This window comes from Chanodichthys erythropterus, chromosome 2 (assembly GCF_024489055.1).
Source record: "Chanodichthys erythropterus isolate Z2021 chromosome 2, ASM2448905v1, whole genome shotgun sequence".
In the NCBI taxonomy this organism is placed as follows: domain Eukaryota; kingdom Metazoa; phylum Chordata; class Actinopteri; order Cypriniformes; family Xenocyprididae; genus Chanodichthys; species Chanodichthys erythropterus.
In genome coordinates, this window is record NC_090222.1 from 40082268 (window position 1) to 40110000 (window position 27733).

General features: G+C 36.5%; 1 protein-coding gene across 1 annotated transcript in view; it reads right to left on the reverse strand.

Moving 5' to 3' along the window:
• The window catches only part of csmd3a (CUB and Sushi multiple domains 3a), a 389031-nt gene that overhangs the window by 325002 nt on the left and 36296 nt on the right, over positions 1 to 27733 (reverse strand). Inside the window, exons 3-4 of the mRNA XM_067412377.1 lie at positions 18482 to 18594; positions 5613 to 5807 (exon numbers count right to left, since the gene is read on the reverse strand). Coding sequence (XP_067268478.1) covers positions 5613 to 5807; positions 18482 to 18594 — 308 coding nt within the window. The remainder of the gene's footprint in view (positions 1 to 5612; positions 5808 to 18481; positions 18595 to 27733) is intronic.

The following is a 27733-nucleotide window of genomic DNA, read 5'->3' on the forward strand; positions in this document are numbered from 1 at the left end:
CTGCTCCAGCAGAGATGTTGATATGGACAGGCGACAGTCACAGGAAGCATGTCCGACAGCCAATCAAACCACAGAAACTGCTCGCACAGCAAGAATTTGAACGCTTTTGAGAGTGTGTCCCCTCAATCTAGCTTGTTCCATCTGGATTCGGAGATATCTGCCATTCAAGTGTGCCGAAGAGGGCTGCTGGGGACTCTTGGATGAGCTCCTACATCAAGAGAATGGGCAGTTTTCTCTGAGGAAATGGGATCAAAAGACCATCTGCCCATTCTGAGGGTCCCGCTCCTCTTTGAATGGCCGAAGAACAGAGAGGAAGAGGGAGAAGCATTGCAGCAATGTTTCCCCATGGCTAATCTACTACAGAATTGGTTTTATATACGTTTCTATTAAAATTCTCTCATCCCAGGGAACATTCTCTGAACATTCTGTTATCTCAAAGTTATTCCAGTAACATTAATAGAATATCTGTTTAAAAAGATCTGGTTGAGTTAGTTAGTAGTGTGTTGAAACTGGCGGTTATGGTGGTGGGACATTTCCCAAACACCAATCACAACACACTGCTCCAGCCGACCAATCAGAGCACACTGTGCTTTTCAGAAGGAGGGGCTTCATAGAGACAGGAACTAAACCAGGGCTTAAAACTAACTTTTTGTCACACCTGCCAATGGCAAGTGACTTAAGAAAATTTACCGGCCATAAATATTTTTTTACCAGCCATGAAACAGAAAAGTTATGACGCCAAAATTTCAGGTACATCAAATGTAAAATAACACTGCATAGACTTCAGTGCATCAATTAAACTTTAGATTAATCCTTAAAGTTATTAAGTCAAGAGCAGGGACGGATTTTTCTTTGGCTTTTGCTGTTTGATTCACATTAATGACACAGACAGCAGCAGGTTTATTAGGCTGCTGTCACTTTAAGAGTGAATGCATGGATCCAATATACTGATACACATGCCTTTTCTTTCTCAACTGTTTATGTTCACTTCAAACATAACTGACTATGTTTACACTGATACTTGCCAATACAGGCATTTCCAAGCACAAGACAATGTGAAAGAAAGTCCAATTCAGTATTTGAGATCTGTTCTGAGACGCAAATTCTGGGCGTGCACTTCGATGATTGCTTTGCGCGCAGAAAACTTCCCACACAGAGAGTCACGAATCGAGTTCTCTTTCGCATCTTCTTGCGCTTGAATAATTAATCTGGCAATTCTAAAACTTTCAGGATGATGGAGCACTGGACAGTCAACCGTCCTGAGCATCATTCACGTTTGTTCACGTTCATGTTCTCACAACATTGCATTGCAGATTTTTACTCACATTAGGTGCTTGGACAGTGTTAATTTTAGGCCCTGAACTAAACAGAACATTACTGACAGACTGGGAAGAGAGAAGCTGCAGCAATAGAGAATATGAGGAAAATATTGCATGCAAACCTCTTCTATTAGAGCCAAAAATAAAATCAAGACTTTGTAAAAGAGCATAATATGGTGTCTTTAATGTTTTTAAAACATTAAAAAACTGGACGCTGATTTTCTGAAATGCGCAGCCAACAGGTCTATTATTCTTGGAACATTTTGGCTTCCCAAGAGCTGCATTTGTCACAGGTCTTCCTCTCAGGTGGCATAAACACAAAGCAGCCATCCAAGGCTGCATTCAAGCGCCATTTCTCCCTGTGCTTTGCATTTACCAGCAATATAGTTGGCTTTAATGACATCCAGAGGAGGCGGCGAGAAGGGGCAAGCTTCCAGGCTCAGATATCCTCATCAAAGAAGATCAATTTCCCTTGCCTGAAGATGAAAAAGCATGTGCTAAAAAGCCCGGGGTCAGAAAACGTGTAATACAGATTCATCCCTGGTTTGAGTGATTTGGCTGTAGCACAAGGCCACGAGTCTTTCGTTTCACTGAATGAGACGGAAAGACAGGGCTGGCACTAGTTATTCTCTCTTGTGAATCATCCGGAATCACATAAACGTCCAACCAATTTTCATGTGTTATATTTGATGTAACATTAATTAAACCTCTGAAAAGACATTCATGATGAAGCTAGAATTCTAATCTCGCTAGCAGTGCAACACAGTGCTACTATCCGGCTGAAAATAGCTGATTAAACCAGCAAATGAGTGGTTAGTTGGTCTTCCAGCCTGTTTTGCTTGTTTTGGGGATGGATGGATGGATGGATGGATGGATGGATGGATGGATGGATGGATGGATGGATGGATGGATGGATGGATGGATGGATGGATGGATGGATGGAATGACAGACAGACAAACAGATGGATGGATGGATGTTGGATGGATGATGGATGGATGGATGGATGGATGGAAGGAATGACAGACAGACAGACAAACAGAAAGATTGATGGATTGAGGGATGATAGATGGATATGAAACTCTTAATATATGGCATAAAAGTGCAAATTTGACAGTACTTAATGAATAATGTACAGCTATTTATATCCTTGTTATCAGAGCACTAACCTTCCAAATCTTTAAAAATATAAAAATTCCCTGAAATTTTCCAAAACTTTGTTGAGCTAGAAAACTTTTTGCAACAGCTGGTCATCTTGAGGATCATATTTTCTTTATTGCAACATTCTCAGTGCTTACGAGTAATCAAGTTCAACAAAAAGTTGCTGAAAGAACATTATGCATCATTCTCGAAGGAATTCACGGATCTCTTAGGGAGATGTGGGCTGAAATAGCACTCCAGGTAGAAGCTGACAAACAAGTGCATGGTATTCTGCATCACTTCAATATAGGGGCATATATAAGTCACTGTTTGGATTTAAACAACCAGCCAAAAACTCAATCAGTCCTCCACCAAGAAAATATACTGTTATCTGTGTTAGCAACTTCTGAGTTTACTCAAATCAAAGAGTTGAACCAGTTTGACGACGCAGACTTCAACCCAATTAAAGAGAATTTCATAACCAAAATAGTGAGTCACAAACACGGTTTCTGTCTTCATTCAACCATCTAGAAGCTACAGAAGCAAAACTAATAAGAAGATGAGAGGCTATAATACATCAAACATGTTTGCTGGTTTAAATGCTTCTTAATGAGGCCTTTTCTACACAAAAAGTACCTTTCATCGATAAGTTTTGAGCGATGTTCATCTTTCATCAAGCACAAATGATACAGCAGCACTCATTTTTCACATATCCTGGGGAGACAGCATATTCTATCTTTATTCAGTTCAATCATGCATCATATTCTAAAATGTAAAATGCTACCCACGATACCTGAGTGCACATCAAAGATTCTCACGCTGATAATTAAAGCAACACCTAAATTATTAACTGTATTTCGGAGGCATTTCCCACTGGGGCGACTCACGTTTGATTGTGCCACGCAAAAGAAGACTAATGCAAAAGAACTGCAGGAATTTACAGCAGGCACTGCAGAACATTTCATAAATCACCATATCTAAAGCAATCCCAGAAAGACAAATGAGAAGCAGAGAGAATTTTAAGCACAATACAAGTTAAAAACAGCGTTCATTTGAAATTCAACAAAACAGAATAATATGAAAGCTGCATATATCAAAGACAAAGCCAGAGTATTCTGGGCTTACAGCAAAGTAGCCGGATTCACTTTTGAGCAAACAACGCAGCTTATAAAAGAGTCTGTGACCCAAAAAGTGTTTGGACACTTAAACCATACTTACTTAATGTCTGAAAGCCATTGCATTAGATAACAAAATATCACAGCATGTGGCATTTTAAAGAAAGACAGCACAAGCAAAACACTTCAAAGTAAGTATTTCAGGTTTTATATGATGAAGAAATGCCGTTTATAAATAGTATTTGGACACTTTGTGGTTGTCACACTGCAGTGGAAGATGTTCGTAGTTAACGTGATGAACTCTGCTGTGTGAACTTGATGACAACTGACTTCATACATCCACTAAATTACCAAAACACCAGATGGTTAAAGGACTGGCTGAAATATCCAATATTCACAATATATTTCTGATGCTTTTGGTATTAGTTTAAGAAAGAGATGCCTGTGATTTAAAACATGGGAAGTTTGATTCATTTCTGTGAATAAGTTCAAGCTATTTCAAAGAATTGTTTCAAAACTCTGATTCAGTGATTTTTTTTTTTTTTTTTGCCACCGTAAAATGTATGTATGTATTCATGTATGTATATATGTATGTATGTATGTATCTATGTATTCATGTATGCATGTATATATGCATGTATGTATGTATGTATGTATGTATGCATGTATGTATGTGCATGTATGTATGTATGCATGTATGTATGCATGTATGTATGTATGTATGTATGTACGTATGTATGCATGTATGTATGTGCATGTATGTATGTATGCATGTATGAATGTATGTGCATGTATGTATGTATGCATGTATGTATGTATGTATGTATGTATGTGTGCATGTATGCATGTATATATGCATGTATGTATGTATGTATGTGTGTGTGCATGTATGAATGCAGGTATGTATGTATGTATGTATGTATGCATGCATGTATGTATATATGCATGCGTATATGTATGTATGTATTCATGTATGTATGTGTGCATGTATATATGCATGTATGTATGTATGTATGTATGTATGTATGTATGTGTGTGTGCATGTATGAATGCAGGTATGTATGTATGTATGTATGTATGTATGCATGTATGTATATATGCATGCGTATATGTATGTATGTATTCATGTATGTATGTATGTATGTATGCATGTATGTATGTATGTATGTATGTGTGCATGTATGAATGCGGGTATGTATGCATGTATGTATGTATGTGTGCATGTATGTATGTATGTATGCGTGCATGTATGTATGTATGTGTGTGTGTGTGTGTGTATGCTTGTATGTATGCATGTATGTATGTGTTAGTATGTATGCATATATGCATGCATGTATGTATGCATTTATTTATTTGTTTATTTATTTATTTATTTATTTATTTATTTATTTATTTATTTATTTATAATAATTATTATTATTGTTGTTGTTGTTGTTAATAATAAAATAATAATATGATTATTGTTCATTATTTATTTAATTAGTTTGCTATAAGGTATTGTTATCTTAATCCACACACACACAAAAAAAAAAAAATAAACAAATAAAAATTATTTATTTTATTAAAATGTTTTATCAAAAATTGTTTAATAAATCTTCCTTGTATTCATTTAGACAAAAACATGTAATGCTACTGCATTTTGAATCTACTTGGAAAAAAAAGTCTTTTTTTTAAAATTATGGGTCCTGATTGAAAAACAAAACAAAAAAATTCAGAGCATATACACAATTATCAAAATATATACTGACCATCATAAATGGCTGAAAAATATCAATATTGTTTTAACTTACAAACGATCCGTCCTTGTTAGATAAATGTCATTACAAAACATCTAGTTCTGAGAAGAGCTTGTGCATCATTTGTTTCCAGAAGCCAATTGCATTGATATTTAATCATCTAATGCAATGACAGTCAGACGTTTTAAGTGTGTCTAAATGCATTACTGCCCTGCAACGCTTTTAATAACAGCTCAGCCTCGAAAAATCAAGTGTCCAGAAAATGAAAAGGAGTTTCTCAGCGCCATTCCCCAAGCGTGCTTACCTCTGCAGATGGGAATAGGAAAGTCCCACACGGCTACATTAGACGTGCTGGTGACACAGGTCAGCTGTGCGTGGCCATCCAGGGTGTATCCAGACACACAGTGGTACCGGATTCGGTCTCCCACATTGAAGCTTGTTCCATTCAGGATTCCTTTGGCAGGAACTCCTGGATTCCCACAAGAACTGCTTTGTAATTCTGAGGAGAGATGAAGAGAAGATGCGAAACTCAAGATTAGTTGACGGATTTTTACTGGTTACAACCTGCAAATCAGACCGTTTCATCAAAAAATAATGAAAATAAAAAATTGGTTTGTGCAAGAAACAAAAGACCAGATAATCTATCATGATACAGATATGAATGCAGTCGACTGTCCTTATTTATCTCTCAGCCATCTGACGTTCGACTAATATTCCTGCTTTGACACATTTCTAATCCTGCGGGACACATGTCTGGATATATGATATGTTAAGCTCGCTTATCTTTGATTTAAACCAGCACACATCCGCTCTGAGCACCTGCCACTGTCAGAAAGTTCCATTTCAATCCTCAGACTCTCTGCGCCGCCGTTTCAGACTCATACTGCTGATGATCACTGATTAAAAATATATATATTTTATGATTATAAACTAGTAAATATAAATACTGTATAATGTCCGGCAGAACAGTTTAACAGTTGGAATTCTGCATTCTGAAATGCATTTTTCAATGTTTATTACTACGATAGTCACTGAATACAGCCTGCAACATCAATATATGGAGTATGCTGCATACTAAAATAAAATTACAGTACAACTTAAATATATTTGATCACAAATACAGTAAAAATTGTGAAATATTTTTACAACTTAAAATAGCTGTTCTCTATGTGAATATATAGTAAACTGTAATTTATTCCTGTGATCAAAGCTGGATTTATTTGATTAAAAATACAGTAAAAATCACAAAATATTATTAAAATTTAAACCAGACATTTTTTGTGAATACTTAGTAAAATGTAATTTATTCCTATAATCAAAGCTGAATTTATTTGATCAAAAATACAGTAAAATTATGAAATATTATTACAGTTTAAAATAGCTATTTTCTATGTGAATACTTAGTGAACTGTAATTTATTCATGTGATCCAAGCTGGATTTATTTGATTAAAAATACAGTAAAAATCACAAAATATTATTAAAATTTAAACCAGACATTTTTTGTGAATACTTAGTAAAATGTAATTTATTCCTATAATCAAAGCTGAATTTATTTGATCAAAAATACAGTAAAATTATGAAATATTATTACAGTTTAAAATAGCTGTTTTTTATGTGAATACTTAGTGAACTGTAATTTATTCATGTGATCCAAGCTGTATTTATTCGATCAAAAATACAGTAAAAATCACAAAATAATATTAAAATTTAAACCAGCCATTTTTTTGTGAAAATGTAATTTATTCCTGTGATCAAAGCTGAATCATTACTCCAGTCTTCAGTGTCACATGATCCTTCAGAAATCATTTTGATATGATGATTTGATGCTCAAGGAACATTTATGATTGTTATCAATGTTGAAAACAGTTCATATTTTTGAAGAAACCCTGTAGAAAAGTGAAAAAGAAATCATTCATTTGAAATAGAAATATTCTGTAACATTTCTAATGTCTATAATGTCATTTTTGATCTATATACAGTAATATGACCTTGATGATGACAAATGATTGACAGAATATAATACAAATACAGCATAAAATACTACAGAACATTCTATTTTTGTGGTGCAAACACTGATACATGCACACAAACACCTTATGAAAATCATCATCACATGACATAAACCCTAACCTGCTGTATTCAGACTTCTGTCAGCATCAGAAATGAAAGTTTGGTGACATTATGGGAAATTGTACCATAAATCAATGTCATCCAGGGAGAAAATGCATATAATAGCATATGCACAGCATGTGAAGAACACAATGAACGTCTTTTAAAAGGATCCAGATTTACATTAGATGCACTTTAATGCATTTTGGTAATGTGCTTTTGCATTAGAATTATATAAGAATAAACGAGTGACCCTGGAAAACCAGCAGACGTGCAAAATTACAACTTGAGGCAGCTAGAATGATATGGTAGTGCATTTGCCCCCTGATCCACAGTCAACGAACGATTCATTTCATCTCAATTTGTGGTCTAAAGTCTTAGACTTAAAGCATCTTAAAGCCAGCTGGACCATTATCTTCATGTCACTCAAAGAGACAGAGCCTACTTTCCTTAATTTACCTTAACAACAGAGCGCACAAACACAGCTCCCGATTCGGTTTGCGATCTGCTTCTTAAATGATAACACTTGAAGTTGATCAAATGCTCATCGCTCACTCAATCTGTTTATGTTTTCCTGTGTGACTCTCTGCATAGGAACACGGCGCATCTGTCGGCTCATCTCGGCTCGTGTATAGTCCCACTGAGCTTCACGCCTGTGATTTGGGGTAATGGAGGCATTTCCTGTTCATTACGACAGGTTGGACGCTATATTATGGCAGTCAAATAAATGGCCCGGAGTGGAAATGAATCAGTCTTGGTACAGAAACTGTGCTGAAGTATTTCCTTCGAGAGACGATTATTTATTTTTCTCCCCCTGTTCTAAAGAAGCAATTACAAACCCGGTCCCTCAGCAGGCTGGAAAAACTCAAACACAAACAGAGACGTGACAGAAGCGTCGTTTGATCGGGACTGATGGCAAGGACACTGGTGGAGCTGGAAATGACTTTTAGAAGGAGGCCATTTCTTGTAATTGCTACTCAGGAGTTGTGAAAAAGTGGAAATAAAGTCCATTGATGTCAAATACTGCAGCTTCTCCACTGCTTCGATTTCAGAAGGTGGATTTACTCTCTGGACATCAAGAGATTCAGAACTAGAGCTGTGTGATAAAAACTGAACTGTACAATCATCCATCCATCATTCTGTCTATTGTTCCATCCATCCATCCATCCATCCATCATGCTATCTATCGTTATATCCATCTATCGTTCTATCCATCCATCATTCTATCTATTGTTCTATATATCCATCCATTCAACCATCAATTAATCCATTCATTCATTTATCTCTCCATCCATCAATCTATCATTCTATCTATTATCTACCATTCCATCCATCCATCCATCCTGCTATCTATCCATCTACTGTTCTATTTATTGCTATATCATCTATCGTTCTATCATCTATCATTCTATCCATCCATCATTCTATCTATTGTTCTATATATCCATCCATTCAACCATCAATCCATTCATCCATTTATCTCTCCATCCGTCCATCTATCCATCTACCCTTCCATCCATCCATCATCCATCCATCATTCCATCATTCCATCCTGCTATCTATCCATCTACTGTTCTATTTATTGTTATATCATCTATCATTCTGTCTCCATCTATCATTCTATCATCCATCCATTCATCGTTATATCATCTATTATTCTATCCATCTATCATTCTATCTATTGTTCTATATATCCATCCATTCAACCATCAATCCATTCATCCATTTATCTCTCCATCCATCCATCCACCTCTCCATCTATCGTTCTATCTATCCATCTACCCTTCCATCTATCCATCATCCATCATCCATCCATTATCCATCATCCATCATCCATCATCCATCTATCCATCCATCCATCCATCCATCATGCTATCTATCCATCTGCCTTTCTATCTATCGTTGTATCCATCTATCATTCTCTCTCTATCTATCATTCTATCACTCCATCTATCATCCATACATTAATTGTTCTATCATTCTATCCATCCATCATTCTATCTATTGTTCTATATATACATCCATTCAACCATCAATGAATCAATCCATTCATCCATTTATCTCTCCATCCATCCATCCCTCTCTCCATCTATCATTATATCTATCCATCTATCATTCCATCCATCCATCAATCAATCAATCAATCAATCAATCAATCAATCAATCAATCAATCAATCAATCAATCAATCAATCAATCAATCAATCAATCCATCATTCTATCCATCTACTGTTCTATTTCTTGTTATATCATCTATCATTCTGTCTCCATTGTGAATTGCCCTTCGGGGATAAATAAAGTATTTGATATTGAAAATATATCATTCTATCATCCATCCATTCATCGTTCTATCATCTATTGTTCTATCATCCATCATTCTATCTATTGATCGATATATCCATCCATTCAACCATGAATCAATCAATCAATCAATCAATCAATCCATTCATCTACCTCTCCATCCATGTTTCTATCCATCCATCCATCCATCCATCCATCTTCTCCATCCATCTCTCCATCTATCCAGCCAGCCAGCCAGCCAGTCATCATTCTATCTATTGTTTCATCCATCCATCCATCCATCCATTCATCCATCCATCCATCCATCCATCCATCCATCCATCCATCCATCCATCCATCCATCCATCCATCCATCCATCCATCCATCCATCCATCCATCCATCCATCCATCCATCTTCTCCATCTATCTCTCCATCTATCCAGCCAGCCAGCCAGCCAGTCAGTCATCATTCTATGTATTGTTCCATCCATCCATCCATCCATCCATCCTATAGGCCCATCAGTATACATGACTTACATGACTAACATGAGCGGTTATGGTTGCATGCTCTATATTCAGATTTAATTTAGTCTGGGTCATGTTTTCTTTCACTTTGCGTAGGATGAGAGGATGTCAAGCAACCTGTTCATGTTGGCATCAGTCTAATTTGGCTGGCTTCTTCCTAGTGACAATGAATTTGCGCCAGAATACCATAGTAGAGATTGACTGGATGCACAACAAATGAAATGGTAAATGCTTTCCCATAATAATAAGCCTATTTTGCTGTCCATGACCCATCAGAAAGACCTGCTATGCACCACTGAAATAAAACATCCACATGTTAAATCATAATCAAATCAAAATTATGTTATTCACTTTCTTAATACCTGTTCCTAGTCTTATTGTGCACAAATCATCATTGACTTTCATATAATCAGTCTATCCCTTCCAATCACAAAGCTCCACTTTTATAATACCATCCAATGATTACCAGATGAACAAAACCAAGTCCTTCCCTACATTTGATATCACTGAATATACTGTTTCACTCAGAAATGGCACATTATGGATGAAGAATGGATTGTAAACACTGTTTCATCCTGAAAAACACCACACATGGGCACAAGTATCATTCCATGGACATCTATCTAAGAAACCACTGAAATTCGGTTTGCTCAATCTTCCGGTATTTACCTTCACATCCACCGCGGTGGCCTTTGCAACAACCATCCACTTTATGAAGCACAGCAGGAGAGCGTGCTGTTTTACCTGCCATCACTTAACATGACAGCTTCTACAATAAATACAAACATAAACATGACATAAGCACGTCATAACCACTCACAGCCTCCACCACTTGACACCTCTCTGTCGTAATGCATGTTGTTGGGTGATCTGCATTGACAGGTACAGGACTGTGGAAGCACTAGCCTGTCTGTTCCAGTAATGTTGCAGGATCAATACAACTTAAGCTTTATGGACAGAATCCTGTAGATTTGCACAGAAAATAATTTGACTTGTGCCTCAGTTTGAGAAACAAACAAATGCATGCGTACAGTAATGCACTTGCAAAGAAAGTCTATGAAGCAAAAGACATTGCATCAAAATACACACTGTTTTAAAATATAGCCACAGTAATTAACCATTATACGTGTTAACATGACAAGTAGTCCAACTGCTAGAGGGCATTTAAGATGACTTTATAAATACAAACAATACTTATTTTTATATCAAATAAGTGCTTTAAAAAAATAATAATAAGATCTGCATGATTCTGCATTAAGTGCCTTCCGGTAAACACAGTTGTTTGTTTTCACAAAAGAATGGATGAGTCGAAATTATTTTCAGTGGTAATTGGCAGAATGTCACAGATTCTGCCAATAACAGCTTAACCTTTATTGATCCTGTGATATTCCTTTCAATCAGAAACAGCTCAGAAAGATGTCACTGAACAATGAAGCCCCTCACCACTGACCCCAGCTCTCTGGTTATGAGAAATGGCTGCTATTTTGATCCCACTTGCGCTTACTGGAGATGCTCATAATAACTCCCAAAGTGCCTGTGAAAAGACCAGCAGAAACACTATAAAGGACACTTTTATCTCACATCATTTAAGAGAAAATAGAACTGACATTATGTCTGGTCTTCCCTCAAACCTGAAGCCTTAAAAAAAAAAAAATGTAGGTGTATATATATATATTTAAGTTTCATTTCATTCATTCGTCCACATACACTGTGTGTGTGTGCATATATATATTAGTTTTTTAAGTGAACGAATGAATAAAATGAAAGTTAGAACTTAAATTAAATGAATAATACTTAACTTAAACTTAAATTAATACATAAAAAAATTAATGACATACCAGATGTTGACAAAATTGAATTATTTCAAGTATATAGCATATATATATATATATATATAGCAAAAAGTGTCCCAAATTCAATCAAGCTGAATTCACCCTATATATATATATATATATATATATATATATATATATATATATATATATATATATATATATATATATATATATATATATATATATAGTATAATTTTAAATTCATAAGTCAAGATGAAACATTTCATCATTTGTAATCTAATTTCCAAGTAAAATAGGAGGGAAAATAAATAAATAAATAAATAAATAAAGGTTAAGTTAAACCAATAAAAAGTAATGACAGGCCAGATATTGACATTATATGATTATTTCAAACTCAAATAATTTTTCCAAGTTTTGGAAGAAATAAATGCACAAGACAAACAATAGATTTATAGATATAAATATCTTTACACATATAAACGTTTCAGAAATTTTACCAATCTTTTTTTGAGCATCCAAAACCAATCCCATGAGTTTGGGGTGGAACCATAGACTGTAAAAAAAGATGGACGCCGCAGACGCCGCTTCCTTCCTTTGTAGTGAACTGAGGCCAAAATGGCTGACGATGGGCGCTGACATGTTACGCAAAAACGTCATAAAAAAAAAGGTTTGCAACCTGGGCATGCGCAGAAGGTATCATCCGTGGAACCGGAGGCGGAGCCGCTGTATCAAACTTCCGCCCATCATTCATGTATTTTAAATAGACTATAAATATTATACACAATTTAAAATTCTACCTATAAAATAATAGGCTATTCTGTTTCTAGAGCAATAATATTTTTGAAACAGCAAATTCAGTAGATAAAATCAATATAATATGCCACTAGAAACAACTCTAAATCGTCAGAAACGGTCCTGCCATTTTAAATCAAGTTCAACTAACGTTACAGGAGATCGATTGCTGTAATTAGAGTAAGCTATCATTAGTTTTGTCCTGCTAATTATTATTTTATACCCATAAAAATAATAAGTAACTGCCAGATAACGGTCACCTGCTTTTTCCCGACATGGTTAACATTAGGTGTGTTATCTTAACTAATAACATTTATTAATTAGCTTAATGTTAATGTTTAATGTTACAGAAAAAAAGTTCAGTGATTTGTCAGATCCTGTAGGTCGGTTAGTACAGTTTACTGCTGAACAACTCATTTTGTTGGTGTTAAATAACAAAGAAATCGAAAATTAACAGTTAATACATCTTCAATCTCCCCTCGAAGCTCCGACAGTCCTCAGACAAGCTGTCAATCAACTTCAAATCATGACGACACGCTCCGTTTTTATAACATCAAATTGCTAGCTAAAATCTAAATCATCACAAAAACGAACAATTGAATATATATCAGCGTGATAACAACTACCTTAAATGACCAAAACCATCTTTCAGAAAGTTTTATTTGAAGCAGAATTTATTTTTAAGTTTTCACTGAAGTCTCATTCGACTGCATTGAGAGGGCGGGGTTTATGACCTGTACTGCATCCAGCCTCCAGGGGGCGATCAAAGAGCCCGCAGCTTCACTTTTCAGGACGTATGAGACACACCCGGGTGGAACTATCCGTTTGACAGACCAGTGAAGGACAAGCAGACTGAAGTCTTTGAAATCAATTATTATTTTTGCAATACTTTGCCCCTAAGACTGTAGAATGTACACAGTTGACCTTAAATATCTATTTTCAGGTATGATTGTGTACATTCATATGTCAGGACTGAGTGCTGGGATTATAGCGGGCAAACTGCTGAGGTAATTACCACAGGATGATCCCAGGAGATGAGCCGTTCATCCCTCTATACATCTAATGACTGTGCTGCCCTTGAAGATGATGTAAGTTTGTATAGCGTCTATATTGTGACGCTAAGCACACTTCAGCATGCAGAAATCTTTTCCTGGAGGCCTGTCACGATTCTGGGCACATTCCAAATTATTGAGCTGTTTTTGCATACAAGCAATCAGCAAACACCACCAAAAACCCTCACAGAATCCACAGGGACGGGGCCACCAGGAACCCTGTGACACGCAGATTTCATGGGTCGCCAAAAGAGAATAATTCATTTCAAAGACATTATGATGCAATAGGCCACGAGCAGCACATTTCAAAGGTTGCACAAAAAAGACAAAGAGTGCTGCCATTTCTGCTGTGTTTTCATGTGGCTCACATTTCCATAAACGAGCGCTCTTTGGGCATCCCAGCAAATGTTTCTGAATCAATGTTTTGGCTTGTCCTAGCATTTAAACGACAGACACTTTGCAGGGAGGACTGTTAATGCGCGTTTTGATGGCCGAGCATTAGCATGTTGATCATGGCACGTGGTATTTCCAGAGTCATTGGCATTCAATCGAAGGGCAGACAGAAAGGTTGAGGTTTCGCATCTAACTCTACACTCAGAAGCTGACTCGTACCGGATGGCGATAGACACATTAATCAAAGCGCACGCACTGACTGTCAAACTTGGTTTCGGTTGTTTCGACATGACGGAAAACTGACAGGAACCAAAATGAGATTTCTTTTCCCCTGTGTGTGTCCATCTCTCTCTCATAAATGTTGAATCACCAGCACATTAAAACCATTGGACACGAACCAAACCCTTGTTATTGCTGCTTGCTAGGACTCATAACTCTTCAGCCCTCACCGTTTGTGCTACGGACACAAATTATACCTGAAATTATAGTCGAGATGAGGCGTGCTTTTGTTTTTCTAAAGACTTGAACATAGATTGACTATAGATCTCCATGAATATCAAAGAGATTTGAAGGCAAACATCTAGAAACCATCCAAAATACCCTAGCAACCACCTAGCAACTACCTAGAGCACCCTAAAAACCACGCCAAAACATCATAGATGGGTTCTTTTCACTCATTAACGAGAATATCAAAGAGACTTAGGGTCAAACACCTAGAAACCATGCCAAAACATCATAGTGACCATTATGGGCTCTTTTCACTCATGAACTCATGTTGGGACCTATAGATTCCCAAGAATATCAAAGAAAATTGGGGGCAAACACCTAGAAACCATCTAAATACCCTATTAACTATCTAGAACACCCTACAAACCACGCCAAAACATCATAGTGACCATTGTGGGCTCTTTTCACTTATTAACCCATGGTTGGATCTATAGATCCTCAAAAATATCAAAGAGACTTGGGGGCAAACACCTAGAAACCATCCAAAACACCCTATCAACTACAAACCCGATTCCAAAAAAGTTGGGACACTGTACAAATTGTGAATAAAAACAGAATGCAATGATGTGGAAGTTTCAAATTTAAATGTTTTATTCAGAATACAACATAGATGACATATCAAATGTTTAATGTTTAATCATTTTAAGGGAAAAAAATGGCATCAACACATCTCAAAAAAGTTGGGACAAGGCCATGTTTGCCACTGTGTGGCATCCCCTCTTCTTTTTATAACAGTCTGCAAACGTCTGGGGACTGAGGAGACAAGTTGCTCAAGTTTAGGAATAGGAATGTTGTCCCATTCTTGTCTAATACAGGCTTCTAGTTGCTCAACTGTCTTAGGTCTTCTTTGTCGCATCTTCCTCTTTATGATGCACCAAATGTCAGTACCCGGATCCTTCTTCTACGCAGCCATGATGTTGTAATTGATGCAGTATGTGGTCTGGCATTGTCATGTTGGAAAATGCAAGGTCTTCCCTGAAAGAGACGACGTCTGGATGGGAGCATATGTTGTTCTAGAACTTGGATATACCTTTCAGCATTGATGGTGCCTTTCCAGATGTGTAAGCTGCCCGTGCCACACGCACTCATGCAACCCCATACCATCAGAGATGCAGGCTTCTGAACTGAGCGCTGATAACAACTTGGGTTGTCCTTGTCCTCTTTAGTCCGGATGACATGGTGTCCCAGTTTTCCAAAAAGAACTTCAAATTTTGATTCGTCTGACCACAGAACAGTTTTCCACTTTGCCACAGTCCATTTTAGATGAGCCTTGGCCCAGAGAAAACGCCTGCGCTTCTGGATCATGTTTAGATATGGCTTCTTTTTTGAGCTCTAGAGTTTTAGCAGGCAACGGTGAATGGCACGGTGGATTGTGTTCACCGACAATGTTTTCTGGAAGTATTCCTGAGCCCATGTTGTGATTTCCATTACAGTAGCATTCCTGTATGTGATGCAGTGCCGTCTAAGGGCCCGAAGATCACGGGATCCAGTATGGTTTTCCGGCCTTGACCCTTACGCACAGAGATTGTTCCAGATTCTCTGAATCTTCGGATGATATTATGCACTGTAGATGACGATAACTTCAAACTCTTTGCAATTTTTCTCTGAGAAACTCCTTTCTGATATTGCTCCACTATTTTTGGCCGCAGCATTGGGGGAATTGGTGATCCTCTACCCATCTTGACTTCTGAGAGACACTGCCACTCTGAGAGGCTCTTTTTATACCCAATCATGTTGCCAATTAACCTAATAAGTTGCAAATTGGTCCTCCAGCTGTTCCTCATATGTACATTTAACTTTTCCGGCCTCTTATTGCTACCTGTCCCAACGTTTTTGGAACGTGTAGCTCTCATGAAATCCAAAATGAGCCAATATTTGGCATGACATTTCAAAATGTCTCACTTTCAACATTTGATATGTTATCTATATTCTATTGTGAATAAAATATAAGTTTATGAGATTTGTAAATTATTGCTTTCCTTTTTTATTCACAATTTGTACAGTGTACAAACCACTCTAACATTACAGTGACCACTGTGGGCTCTTTTCACACATTAACTCATGTTGGGACCTTTAGATCTCCGAGAATATCAAAGAGACTTAGGGTCAAACACCTAGAAACCATCCAAAATACCCTATTAACTATCTAGAACACCCTACAAACCATTTCACAGACACAAACATCATAGTGACCATTATGGGCTCTTTTCACTTGTTAAATCATGAACCAAGAATATCATCCAAGAATATCAATGAGACTTGGGGCAAACACATAGTAACCATTATAAACACTCTATTAACTATCTAGAACACCACGGCAAAATCCAAACAGATTTTAACGGTAAGAGACTTGCCAGTTATCACATAGATACTTTCCAGAATACCATAGCAACCACCTAGCAAAGCCTATGTCTTCATGAAAATGGTCTAAGCCTGACGTTAAAAGAGCCTCACGATCTTCAATTACGTAAACCAATCCATTGGAATGAATGACAATGAGATAAAGTCATTGTGAATTCACTGGGAATCCCAGGCCCTCTGGAGTGCAATAACCTGCAGGATTAATATTCCAAAACCCATAAAATTCAGAAACACATTAAACACAAAAGCGTGAGCCAAAGCCCAGACTGGTCAATGGGACTGAATAATTCAGACTGTAAAGATGGAGCAGATGGGGTGGCATGCTGTGGTCAGGTCAGGAGGATAACAGGTGGAGAGAGTGATGGAAGATGGTGACTGGTTGCGAAATGACAGTCACTGAGGGTGTAGATGACCCAGACGCTTGCAAACCCAACCAATCATGGCCAGAGGCTGAAATAGATTTGATGGCACAGTGCAACATCTGCTTAGATTTTAAACATTACGTTTTGGGTGAATTAAGTGATCCAAGACCAGGCTGACCAGAGAAACACAGTATTTTAGAGGGTATGTATAAATGAAAGTCTGATTTTCCTTTGCCTTTTGAAATAAAGCCTGAATAGTCTGATGCACAATGGAGACACATTCAAGCTTTCTGAACACAAAACTACATGGCACAGGATGTTCTGACTCAGGTTTCTTTCACCTTTCTAACTGACTGGATTTTGAGCAACATATAGAATGATTTTAACACCCATCTATCTGTCGACCGGTCTCCATCCACCCAGAACCACCCTTAACTTAATTTGAAACTAACAATCCCCCAGAAAACACTAGAAACCACTGACAATTACCTAGCAACTCAACACCCACAACAATGAATTAGCAATCATCCAGAACCACCCAAAATGCCCTAGTAAATTAGCAACCTGAACAAAGAACTTGCAATCCCAGCAAACCACACTCTTCAAACAGTCCAGAGAATTGAAACTACTCAAGGCCAACTTCAAAACAAGTACTCAAATTACATCAGGCAGATATAACCTTATACATCAATCTAACCTCCACATGAATATAAACTTTCAGACGAGGCTTTGTAAAGGAAGAGACAGCGTAAACTATACTGGACCTGACAGAAAACACATCACCCAAAGTAAAAAGGATTCATTCCCTATAATAATAGTTATTAATAGAGTATTAAGGAATGAATATATTGCTTTTCACTCCTCTAGCTTTACGCCCACTGCCTGCTGTCAAACACTTGTATGATGAATACGCTTTCAATTGACCGCTACAGTGTGCAATTTGCATCTCCAAACTCAAAAGCAGAGAAAATTAAAGGTTTTGTTATGTTCCTTACCTTCATAATATATTTTAAATCCATGAGCGCTTACAGCAAAGTCGCTGGTAAGACGCAAGGAAAAAATGGATCCGGTACTTGTGACAGGAGCCGGCACCTGGAATCCTGTTAACCTGTATGAGAAGAGAGAAGTATTACTATAAGCAGTTTGAATAAAATAAATAAAATAAAATAAAATAAAATAAAATAAAATAAAATAAAATAAAATAAAATAAAATAAAATAAAATAAAATAAAATAAAATAAAATAAAATAAAATAAAATAAAATAAAATAAAATAAAATAAAATAAATAAAATAAAATAATATTTTTTTTTTTTTTTTGGAGAAAATATACTTTTTATACACACTTTATCCCAAACTGTTCACATGAGAGCTTGTTAGGGTTGCATGATAAATTAGTGGCTATATTACTCAAAAAATGTCAAAAAATTGAAGTTAGTTCAGAATAACTTGTTTGCAAATACTGGTTGGTTACATATTATCTAATGCAAAAATTCAAACATTTTTAAGTGTGGCCAAAAAAAATCAAAATACTATTTTGGTCCACTGTATTTTATTCCTAGCTGGCTTGACAATACTATTTCCCAGGAGTCGTTCCCACTTTACACCGTTCGCCTACTCTACGCTGGTTTACACAACAAGACATAAAGAATGAGTCACTTCTTCCTATTTCATAAAAACTCATTGTCTTACTAACACGGCCAGTCCTGCCTTTAGGATGTGAAGCTCTCTGAAATTCGATTTGAACTTGGAAAAGATCAATGAGCCTCAACGATTTTAAAATATCATTTCACAGAAGTACCATGAGCATTTGGGGAGCAGCTAAACTGTGGCAGCTGGACAGATCCTAGTGCACTTGATGAGATTACAAACAAGCAAATTAACAAGCATATTAAAGTCAACATGAAAATATTGACTGAGATATTGAGGTGATTTTTGTGGTTGCAAAATGCACTACACGGGGCACCAAAGATAATCTCAATCTGATCGCTTGAGTTTTGATATACATTTCCTCAATCAACAGTTTGAAAACTAAATGAAACCTTTCTGAAAATAGCTTTATTTTTATTTTTATTATTTTTATTTTTTATTTTTTTGCAATTTCATTGGCATACTACTGCTTTTTAATGTAAACATGAAATAAAAATCAACCTTATTTACTTTCTTACATAACATCCCTGCTCTCAATTTATTCAACGCACGTTATTCCAAAGGAAAAAACTTTTTTCATATTTTCATCAAAATGCAATAACATTCTCCACCCTGAAATGACTTTCCCGCTGATGTAATCAAGGCTGTAGGGGTGGGAAAAACAATATTAACCAATAATATCAAAGCCCAACGTTTCACAATTCAATCAAATCCCAATCAATTCCCATCCTAAATTATTCTGCTTTGCTCTAAAATACGTCACATGGCGAAACATTGCTTTAAATGCGTTGCAAATGTCGTTTCATGTTTCCTTTAAGATGACTTATTATTTAAGACTCTGAGAAATTGAATTACTGCAATGCTGGAGCTGGAATTAATGATTTGATGAGCACATCTCTCACCTGGCCTCGGGGCAATTAGCAGAAAATTGTATAGTCAAGTCCGGTGGGATATTAAGATGGTTGAGTGAAACCATATGCAAATATAATGTGTGGTTAAGCAGAGGTCACTTAAAGTGCCAAGCAGCATCATCCTCAGTTTGTACGGACAGATTAAACAGAAAACTGGACCGGATTTTAAGTCTCAAAAGTCTCTGTTTTCTCCACTAAGAAAACAGAAAATGCTACATGCCTGCAATAATATTGTTAATTGTTGTTTGTACTGAATAATAAACCTTTTGAGGCTGCGGACAGCCAGCGGATCTGAGGGATTAATTACCACGAGTGAAGAACAATCAAACACTGGAGAAAAATGGGAATTATCCCAAAGAGAGTGCCAATAAGAGATTTTCGGTCTTATTGGTTTTTGCTGGCTGGCTGACTCACACTCACATACACACACACACACACACACACACACACACACACACACACACACACACACACACACACACACACACACACACGATGGGTTTCCATGTTTTATGGGGACTTTCTATAAACAATGATTTTTGTACTGTACAAATTGCAACCCTACCCGTTTTCAAAAAACATTTAATATTAATGTTTTCCACATGTTTCCTTTGCTGTCTCAATGAGAACATACAGTAGATTGTTATTATTTATACATTCTCAGAATAAAAGGTACAAAAATTAAGATATTTTTGATGAAATTCGATGGCTCAGTGAGGCCTGCATTGACAGCAAGATAATGTGTGTGGTGTCCGAAAGTGATGTCCCGAGGGTTTTTAGTTTTTAATGACCCTACAAGCTTGATTAAACCATCAAAATATGAGGAAAATATTTTTTATATATATATTTTTTAATATTCTAAGTTTGAGGAAAGAAAAAAAAAACACAAAACTTAGGTATTCACCTGACAAAATTATTTGGCACTTAAAGGTTTTATTTTACTATGCAAAAATCAGAAAGCTGACTGGAAAAAGCAAACATCATCTACAACAATCACTTATTAATATTTAGTTGGTTCTTGTTTTTGAATGTTGATAACTTCAGCTAGGTCAAAAATTATGTTGGCATAATTTGTCATATTTCATTTCAAACAGTTGACTCCATGCACAACTATGCAATATGCTTACAAAATCTTTTTACACATTTTATTGAGGGGTGAAGATGTCAGTTTTCCTAGGCGTAACATCACTTTTGGCCACCACTATATGCATATAATGACTACATACTAAACATAACTAAATAAATAAAAAAGGTTACCGCTATAGTAATTGTTTACATTTCATATTTATATAGTTATGTTTAATATGTGAAGTGTTACATCTGCTGAGAAAAAGCAAAAGTTTTGGGGAGAAACAGTATCTCATCAAAGCTTTTGCTTTTTCTCAGCAGTTGAATTAAATATAGCTATAATTATGCAAACAATTATTATAACAGTAGCCATGACAGCAAATGTGTTCAATGGCAATCTTGATGCTTTAGGTACAATAAATGAGGTACAATGGAAACAAGCAATCTCAATGCTGTGCGGTGCTCGCATATACACTAAAGTCTGCAAACAAAAGGCAAAGATCTCAAAATCAACTCAAACAGAACCATTTATTTTACAGCTCATTCACTGTCAACAATTGTCACATTTAGAAGAAGCATCTGTGACAAAACTGGCACTGTAGGATAAACAAAACCTAACTGAAAACTCAATGAATTCTCCTGAGCAATCTGTGAGCAATACAACTATCTTCTGGGTGTGAATATATGATTTAACCTTTCTGGCTCTCTAACACTGGAAATGCTTCAGGCATGAAAAATTATTGAGCACTGAGTATTGGTCAAATTTAATTCAATTTGTGCAGGTTTCATATGGATGGAATAAAACGAAGCAGTTTCACACCTGATTTGACGAGGGAGTATCGAAATGATGCGTATTGAGGAAGAGCTCTCTCGTTTTTAAGAGCGCTAACAGATCTCGGTTAATTCAGCAACAAACTTGAACTCATGTTTTGGTTTTAGGCATCACATGGCTGTTGTTTTCAGCTTTATCTAAGTATATTGTATCTGTGTATATTCAAATAAATTCAAGTAAATAAATAATTCCCAGATGTTAAAATAAGCACATTTAAAGGGACAGATTACTTAAAAATGAGAATTCTGTCATTAATTACCTGTATGCCATGACATGAAGATGAGTCAATGGTTGGGAATCGATAATCGATTCCAATTCTGGAATCTGATTCTTAAGATCAGGAATCGGATACTTGTTATAAAATTAAATTCCGATTCTCCTTATCGATTCCTGTGTGCGCAATTAATGTTGTTTTAAACATTTGAAGGGCATGAAGACACGAAAAAGGCACTGTTTTCTGCGTAGCGCACACAAGTCGCCTCTCATACGGCATGCGAATACTGAATTAAGTTCTCTTTCACGACCTTCTTGCACTTGAATGAACAAATACACACAAAATTATATCAAAATAACCTTGTAAACAGTCGGTTTTGACTTAAGTGAACATAAACAGTTGAGAAAGAAAATGCATGCGTAACAGGCGTATTTCACACTTCCAGGAGAGCTGCATGATTCTGGATAAATTCAGAATTATGTTTTGTTTTTTGTTTTTTTGTAAACCGAGATCACAATTCTCCCACGATTCTGAACAGACAACTAATCAGAAAAATAGCATGCAATTTACTTTGATTTAATTGCTGTAGTCTATTTAAAAATATTTCATTAAATTGCATAAATTACTTTTTTTTTTTTTAAATCGGTTTGAATAAATGATTGAATCAATGACTCACTCAAAAACTTCCCTTTTTCATTAGTGGATGAATCAGCGTTTTTGAACGAATCTCTTGAATGAATGATTCAATAAATCCTTTAAACTGTCCTGTGTCGCCACCTACTGTGGTAATGATGGAATCAATACAATCAGCATCAAGTTGCTTTCAAAAGGTGATTTACTCTATTTTCATCGCATCAGTGTTTATATCTGAACTATAAACTTTTATCCCAGAACTTCTGTGATAATATGAATGATTGTAAGACACAAATAATGACACTGTGTGGTTGAAATTACTGTTTGCGAAGCCATTTCATACATGACAGCTGCTCTCTCTGAGCCTAACAAGAACCAGTTTGGGAATCAAAGTCTTTGTATGAATTAAATATCATGAAAATGTTTTTTTGATTAATTAGTAAGACTACAAAACTCTAAGTAAGAGCTACATTTAAGAACTAATTCAAAATGATGCTGCTTATCTTGTTTTTATACTACAGGGCTGTTGAATGCTCGAATCTGACAAACATCTGATGAAAGTGTGCAATGTTTTTCAGGGAAACGCAAAACAACCAAAACCCACAACGACACTAAGCAAATAAATATAGTAAACAATAGGATAAAAATGACAAATTATTTATGTTTTTTGCCACAAAATTACGTTTATGTACGGAAAGCACATACTCTATTCTGTGCTTTCAAATGCACAAACATACAGTATGGACACACACTTGCACAGAAAAATATTTTATCAATAAAACAGATTTACAACTTAAAAACTACATGATATTTCTCATTAACCAGGTAATAACAAGAAGACAGATCCTGGATGTGAAAACTGTATGTTTCTGGATATCATAAACGGCAACACTTCTGTCATCTCAATGACATTATCACCTTCACTCACATACACTCCTGTCATCATCATCTTAAAGTCTGTTGTATACAATGTGGTTTTTGGTTTCATCATTTTAATCTGTCAGGATGAGTTATAATATATGCTTGAATGCAGGATATGTCGTGAGATTAATACATGCTATTATAATCATACATTTCAAACTTGTATTAAAGTCATAAGAATATTATGTAACTAATCCCAACAGAATAGAATGGTGAAACCAAAATATATCTGAACATAACAGTACATGTGTACTGGGAATTTGGATTTAATCTAAATAAATGCTTGTCATATGGTGATATGAGCAAGGGAATTACTGAATGGGTACATATTTCTGTGACACGACAGCTGGTGAATTAAAACCCCCCGCTGGTAAATGCGGTCTGAGTGGCCGTATAAGACACAAACAAATTAATTTCTCTGTAGATTATATAACAGCAACTTGGAAAACAGATAAAACAGAAAAGGTAAGAAGTGATATTTGATATTTGGTGATGTAATTTCCAATTCTTGTGACAGTATATTGGATCCGTGCATTCGCTCTTAAAGTGACAGCAGCCTAATAAACCTGCTGCTGTCTGTGTCAATAATGTTAATCAAACAACAAAAGAAAAACAGAAGATCACTCACTGCTCTTAAATGAATCATTTGTGCAATTATTTTCAAGGAAACGCACAGCTAAAGTAGTCCCACACAGGTCTTAATGGCATTACAGTTCCATATCACTTCGCCAAATGAAAGGTCCTTACAGCCGACAACAGCAAAAGAACTAAAACCCACAACAACACTGACCAAGAAAATAAATATAGCTGCTGCTCCTTCCTGCATCGGATACTCTGCCAAATACTATCAAAACATCTGCTCGGTTTTGATTATCATCTCTATCTCGATCACGCTCACGGACATTGGGGTTCTTCTTCATCATGAAAGTTTATTATCTGCATGCATTTTAAAGCTACATCAGCTTCTGATATATTGTTTTCTGAGCGCACACATCTGAAACACGCACACAGAAAGCTGTCTGTCAGTCGGCATGTCTCGTGAGTATTAAACTAACTTATTTTTCATGTCTTATTTTATTTTAACTGTTAAATACACACAAGGTTATGTCAAAAACACACAAAGTTCACTTAAACACAGTCGGTTATATCTGTGAACAGCAGGGACAGAAATTACATGTGTATATTACAGAAGATCTGTGGCTCATTCCCTTCAAAAATCAAACTAATGCACTGCGTCTACAGCGGCTCACATGTTGGGAGTAAATGAAGACTTATGTTCACAAACATAAATATGTTCTCAAAACACCTCAATCACTCAATCCGGCATCGAGACAATGGTGGACAGTGTCGCTCAGGGCGGGTCTATGCTAATAAGGCAGAGTCCGTCAGCAGTCATGGGCGGGGCTTGGGCAGTATGACGTCACATTGTGCAGAAAATGAACTGTTGAGGTTTTTTAAGAAAAGGAGCATGTGGATTTTTATCATTATAGGGTGGTTATGTACTAGAGGTCAACCGATTTATCGGTTTAGCCGATAGTTGATTGGTGGAACATTCGTTTATCGGCAAAAATCCTTGCCGATAGTTGCCTATAGATTGCGTCCGTTGCAAGAGCTATATTAGGAGACTGGAGCTGCTAAAAGGGTCTGCTCATCATCACACGGTAGAACAGCAGCCTCTAGAGGCCGAATAAATACTAACACTGCACTGTTGTTTACTTTGACACGTGAGGCTGTGCACTGCTCAGCAGATCGCTGACACTTCAGATACGCATTTAAAACACCGACTACAAAATGGTATGAATACAGTACACTACAGTACATGATGTCATATCATTATAAAGTCATTAATTTGCTGACTAGATGCTGCATTAGCAGAGAAAGAACAGCAGTAGGCTACTAGGACGCCACCTCAAGCATTTGAAACAATATGATAAAATGCATGCAAATCCGACCCAAATGTTTAATGTTTTAACATACTAGAGAGGACATCAACTTCAGTTTGGATCCAGCCTCTTAAGAAGACCTCAGATGACCAACACCTTTGAAGAGACGGCGCCAACTCCTGCGAGGACGCAATATCTGGATCAACATGCGCATTCCCAAATTTCTATATGTCCTAATTATTGTTAATATGTAATTGATTATTTCCAGGAGCTCATTGCTTCTAGCTTCAATTAAACTGCTAACAGTGATTGTGAATTAAATTGTCTAAATTATTACATTATTAGCTAACTGCATTCTCTAAATTGTAATGTTGACATGCATTCTCTGTAAAGCTGCTTTATAAAAGCGCTATACAATTAAATGTTTAATGTATCTGTAAAATATCGGTCGACCTCTATTGTGCACACACGGCCAGCACACAGTTATGTTCAAACACCATGTAAAAGTGACTTTTGCATAATAGGTCCCGTTTAAGAAAACATCTCAGTGAAATTTTTTCATCAATTTAGAGCAAATGGCTCTGCTAGTCCGACGTGTCATTTATCAACCGCGCTGGCACTGACAAGAGAGCTTGAGCTTTTTCTCCCCAGACTCGTAAGGCGAATTATGGTTACAAGATGACACTGTACATCAAAGAATGTAGATTCTCAGCATGCAAAACCTTGCACGTGTGCGCGCCGAAGACACTTCAAAGTTAAATGACTGGGCAGACACTATTTAGGAGAAGCAAGACAGGCCAATTACTCAAACACACAGCGCTCACATCTGACCGGACTGCGTTATCCAATTAGCACGGTACGCTCTGAAGGTTGAGTAAATAAGTGTGCTCCGATTGGCCTCGCATACAGAGCACCGGCTCGCCAATCAGACTTTGTTAGAAAGCCTCTCCTTGATTCTGACATGTTTTGTCTCTTTGTCGTCAATCTGTATTTGACTACAGCCCCGTATCTCTGAAGCCGGCTGCTGAAGAGAGAGAAATCTACAGATATGCTTTAGCAATTTCCCAAAATGAGACAAATGCATTACTCACGCTCGTACTGAATCCATTCATCAGGTCAAGAAAAGTGACTCTCAGCCATTCCTCATGCAAACGTATGCGCATTTCTGCGAGAACGCGCTCTGAAAAGCGACGTTGTTATCGTAGCTGCTGGCTAAGAAAAGGACAGAAGGCAATTTTTCATTCTGACTCTTATCTTGACGATGTTTTGAAGTGGCGCCTCAGTTTATTGTTCGTTTGTGGCACTCTTCGGCTGATTTTAAAGGGTCATGAAACTCTACAACACATTCTTTGAAAGGTTAAAGAAACAGTTCGCCCTCAAAAAATGAAATTTTCGGGCTTATTTATCCACCTTCATGTGCAAAGCCAGAAGATTTTCCTTCCCGCATTGAGCACAAAAGGAGTAATTTTGCATTGTGCTGGTCACTTTTTTCCATGCAATTAAAAGAAATGGGCTGAAGCTTTGATGCTTTTGAAGCTTTTAAGATGCAAAGGCACCATAAAAGCATCAACAAAGTAGTTCATACAACTTGTGTGATATATATTCTTCTGTGTGAGGATCTAATTTAACCCATTATTCACTGATAATCCTCACCACTGCAACCTGATCACTAAGAACTGGTTCATTCCAGTTTGTGAATGAATCATTCAGACTAAGGCTGATACTCATGGTGCCAATGGTTTTGGTTTTATACAATCTGCTTACGATTCTTTTGGGAAACACTGCTCAACTTTGTGAAATGGTTCAATCGATTCAAAGATTTGACTCAAAACAATGATTCATTAACAAATTATCAGTGTTACCAAAATCCTATTTAAGCAGAAACAATGTCTTAAATCATGCAAGAAACATGAGAGCAATGTCTTAAATCATGCAAGAAACATGAGAGCAATGTGTTAAATCGTACTAGAAACATGCTAGCAATGTGTTAAAACACAATAGCAACATGTTAACATGGTACTAAATAATGCTAGCAACATTAACGTTAAAACATGCTAACAATGTGCTAATTCATGCTATAAACAGCAATGTGTCAAATCATGTTAGGAAACGTGTTAAATCATGAAAGCAACATGCTA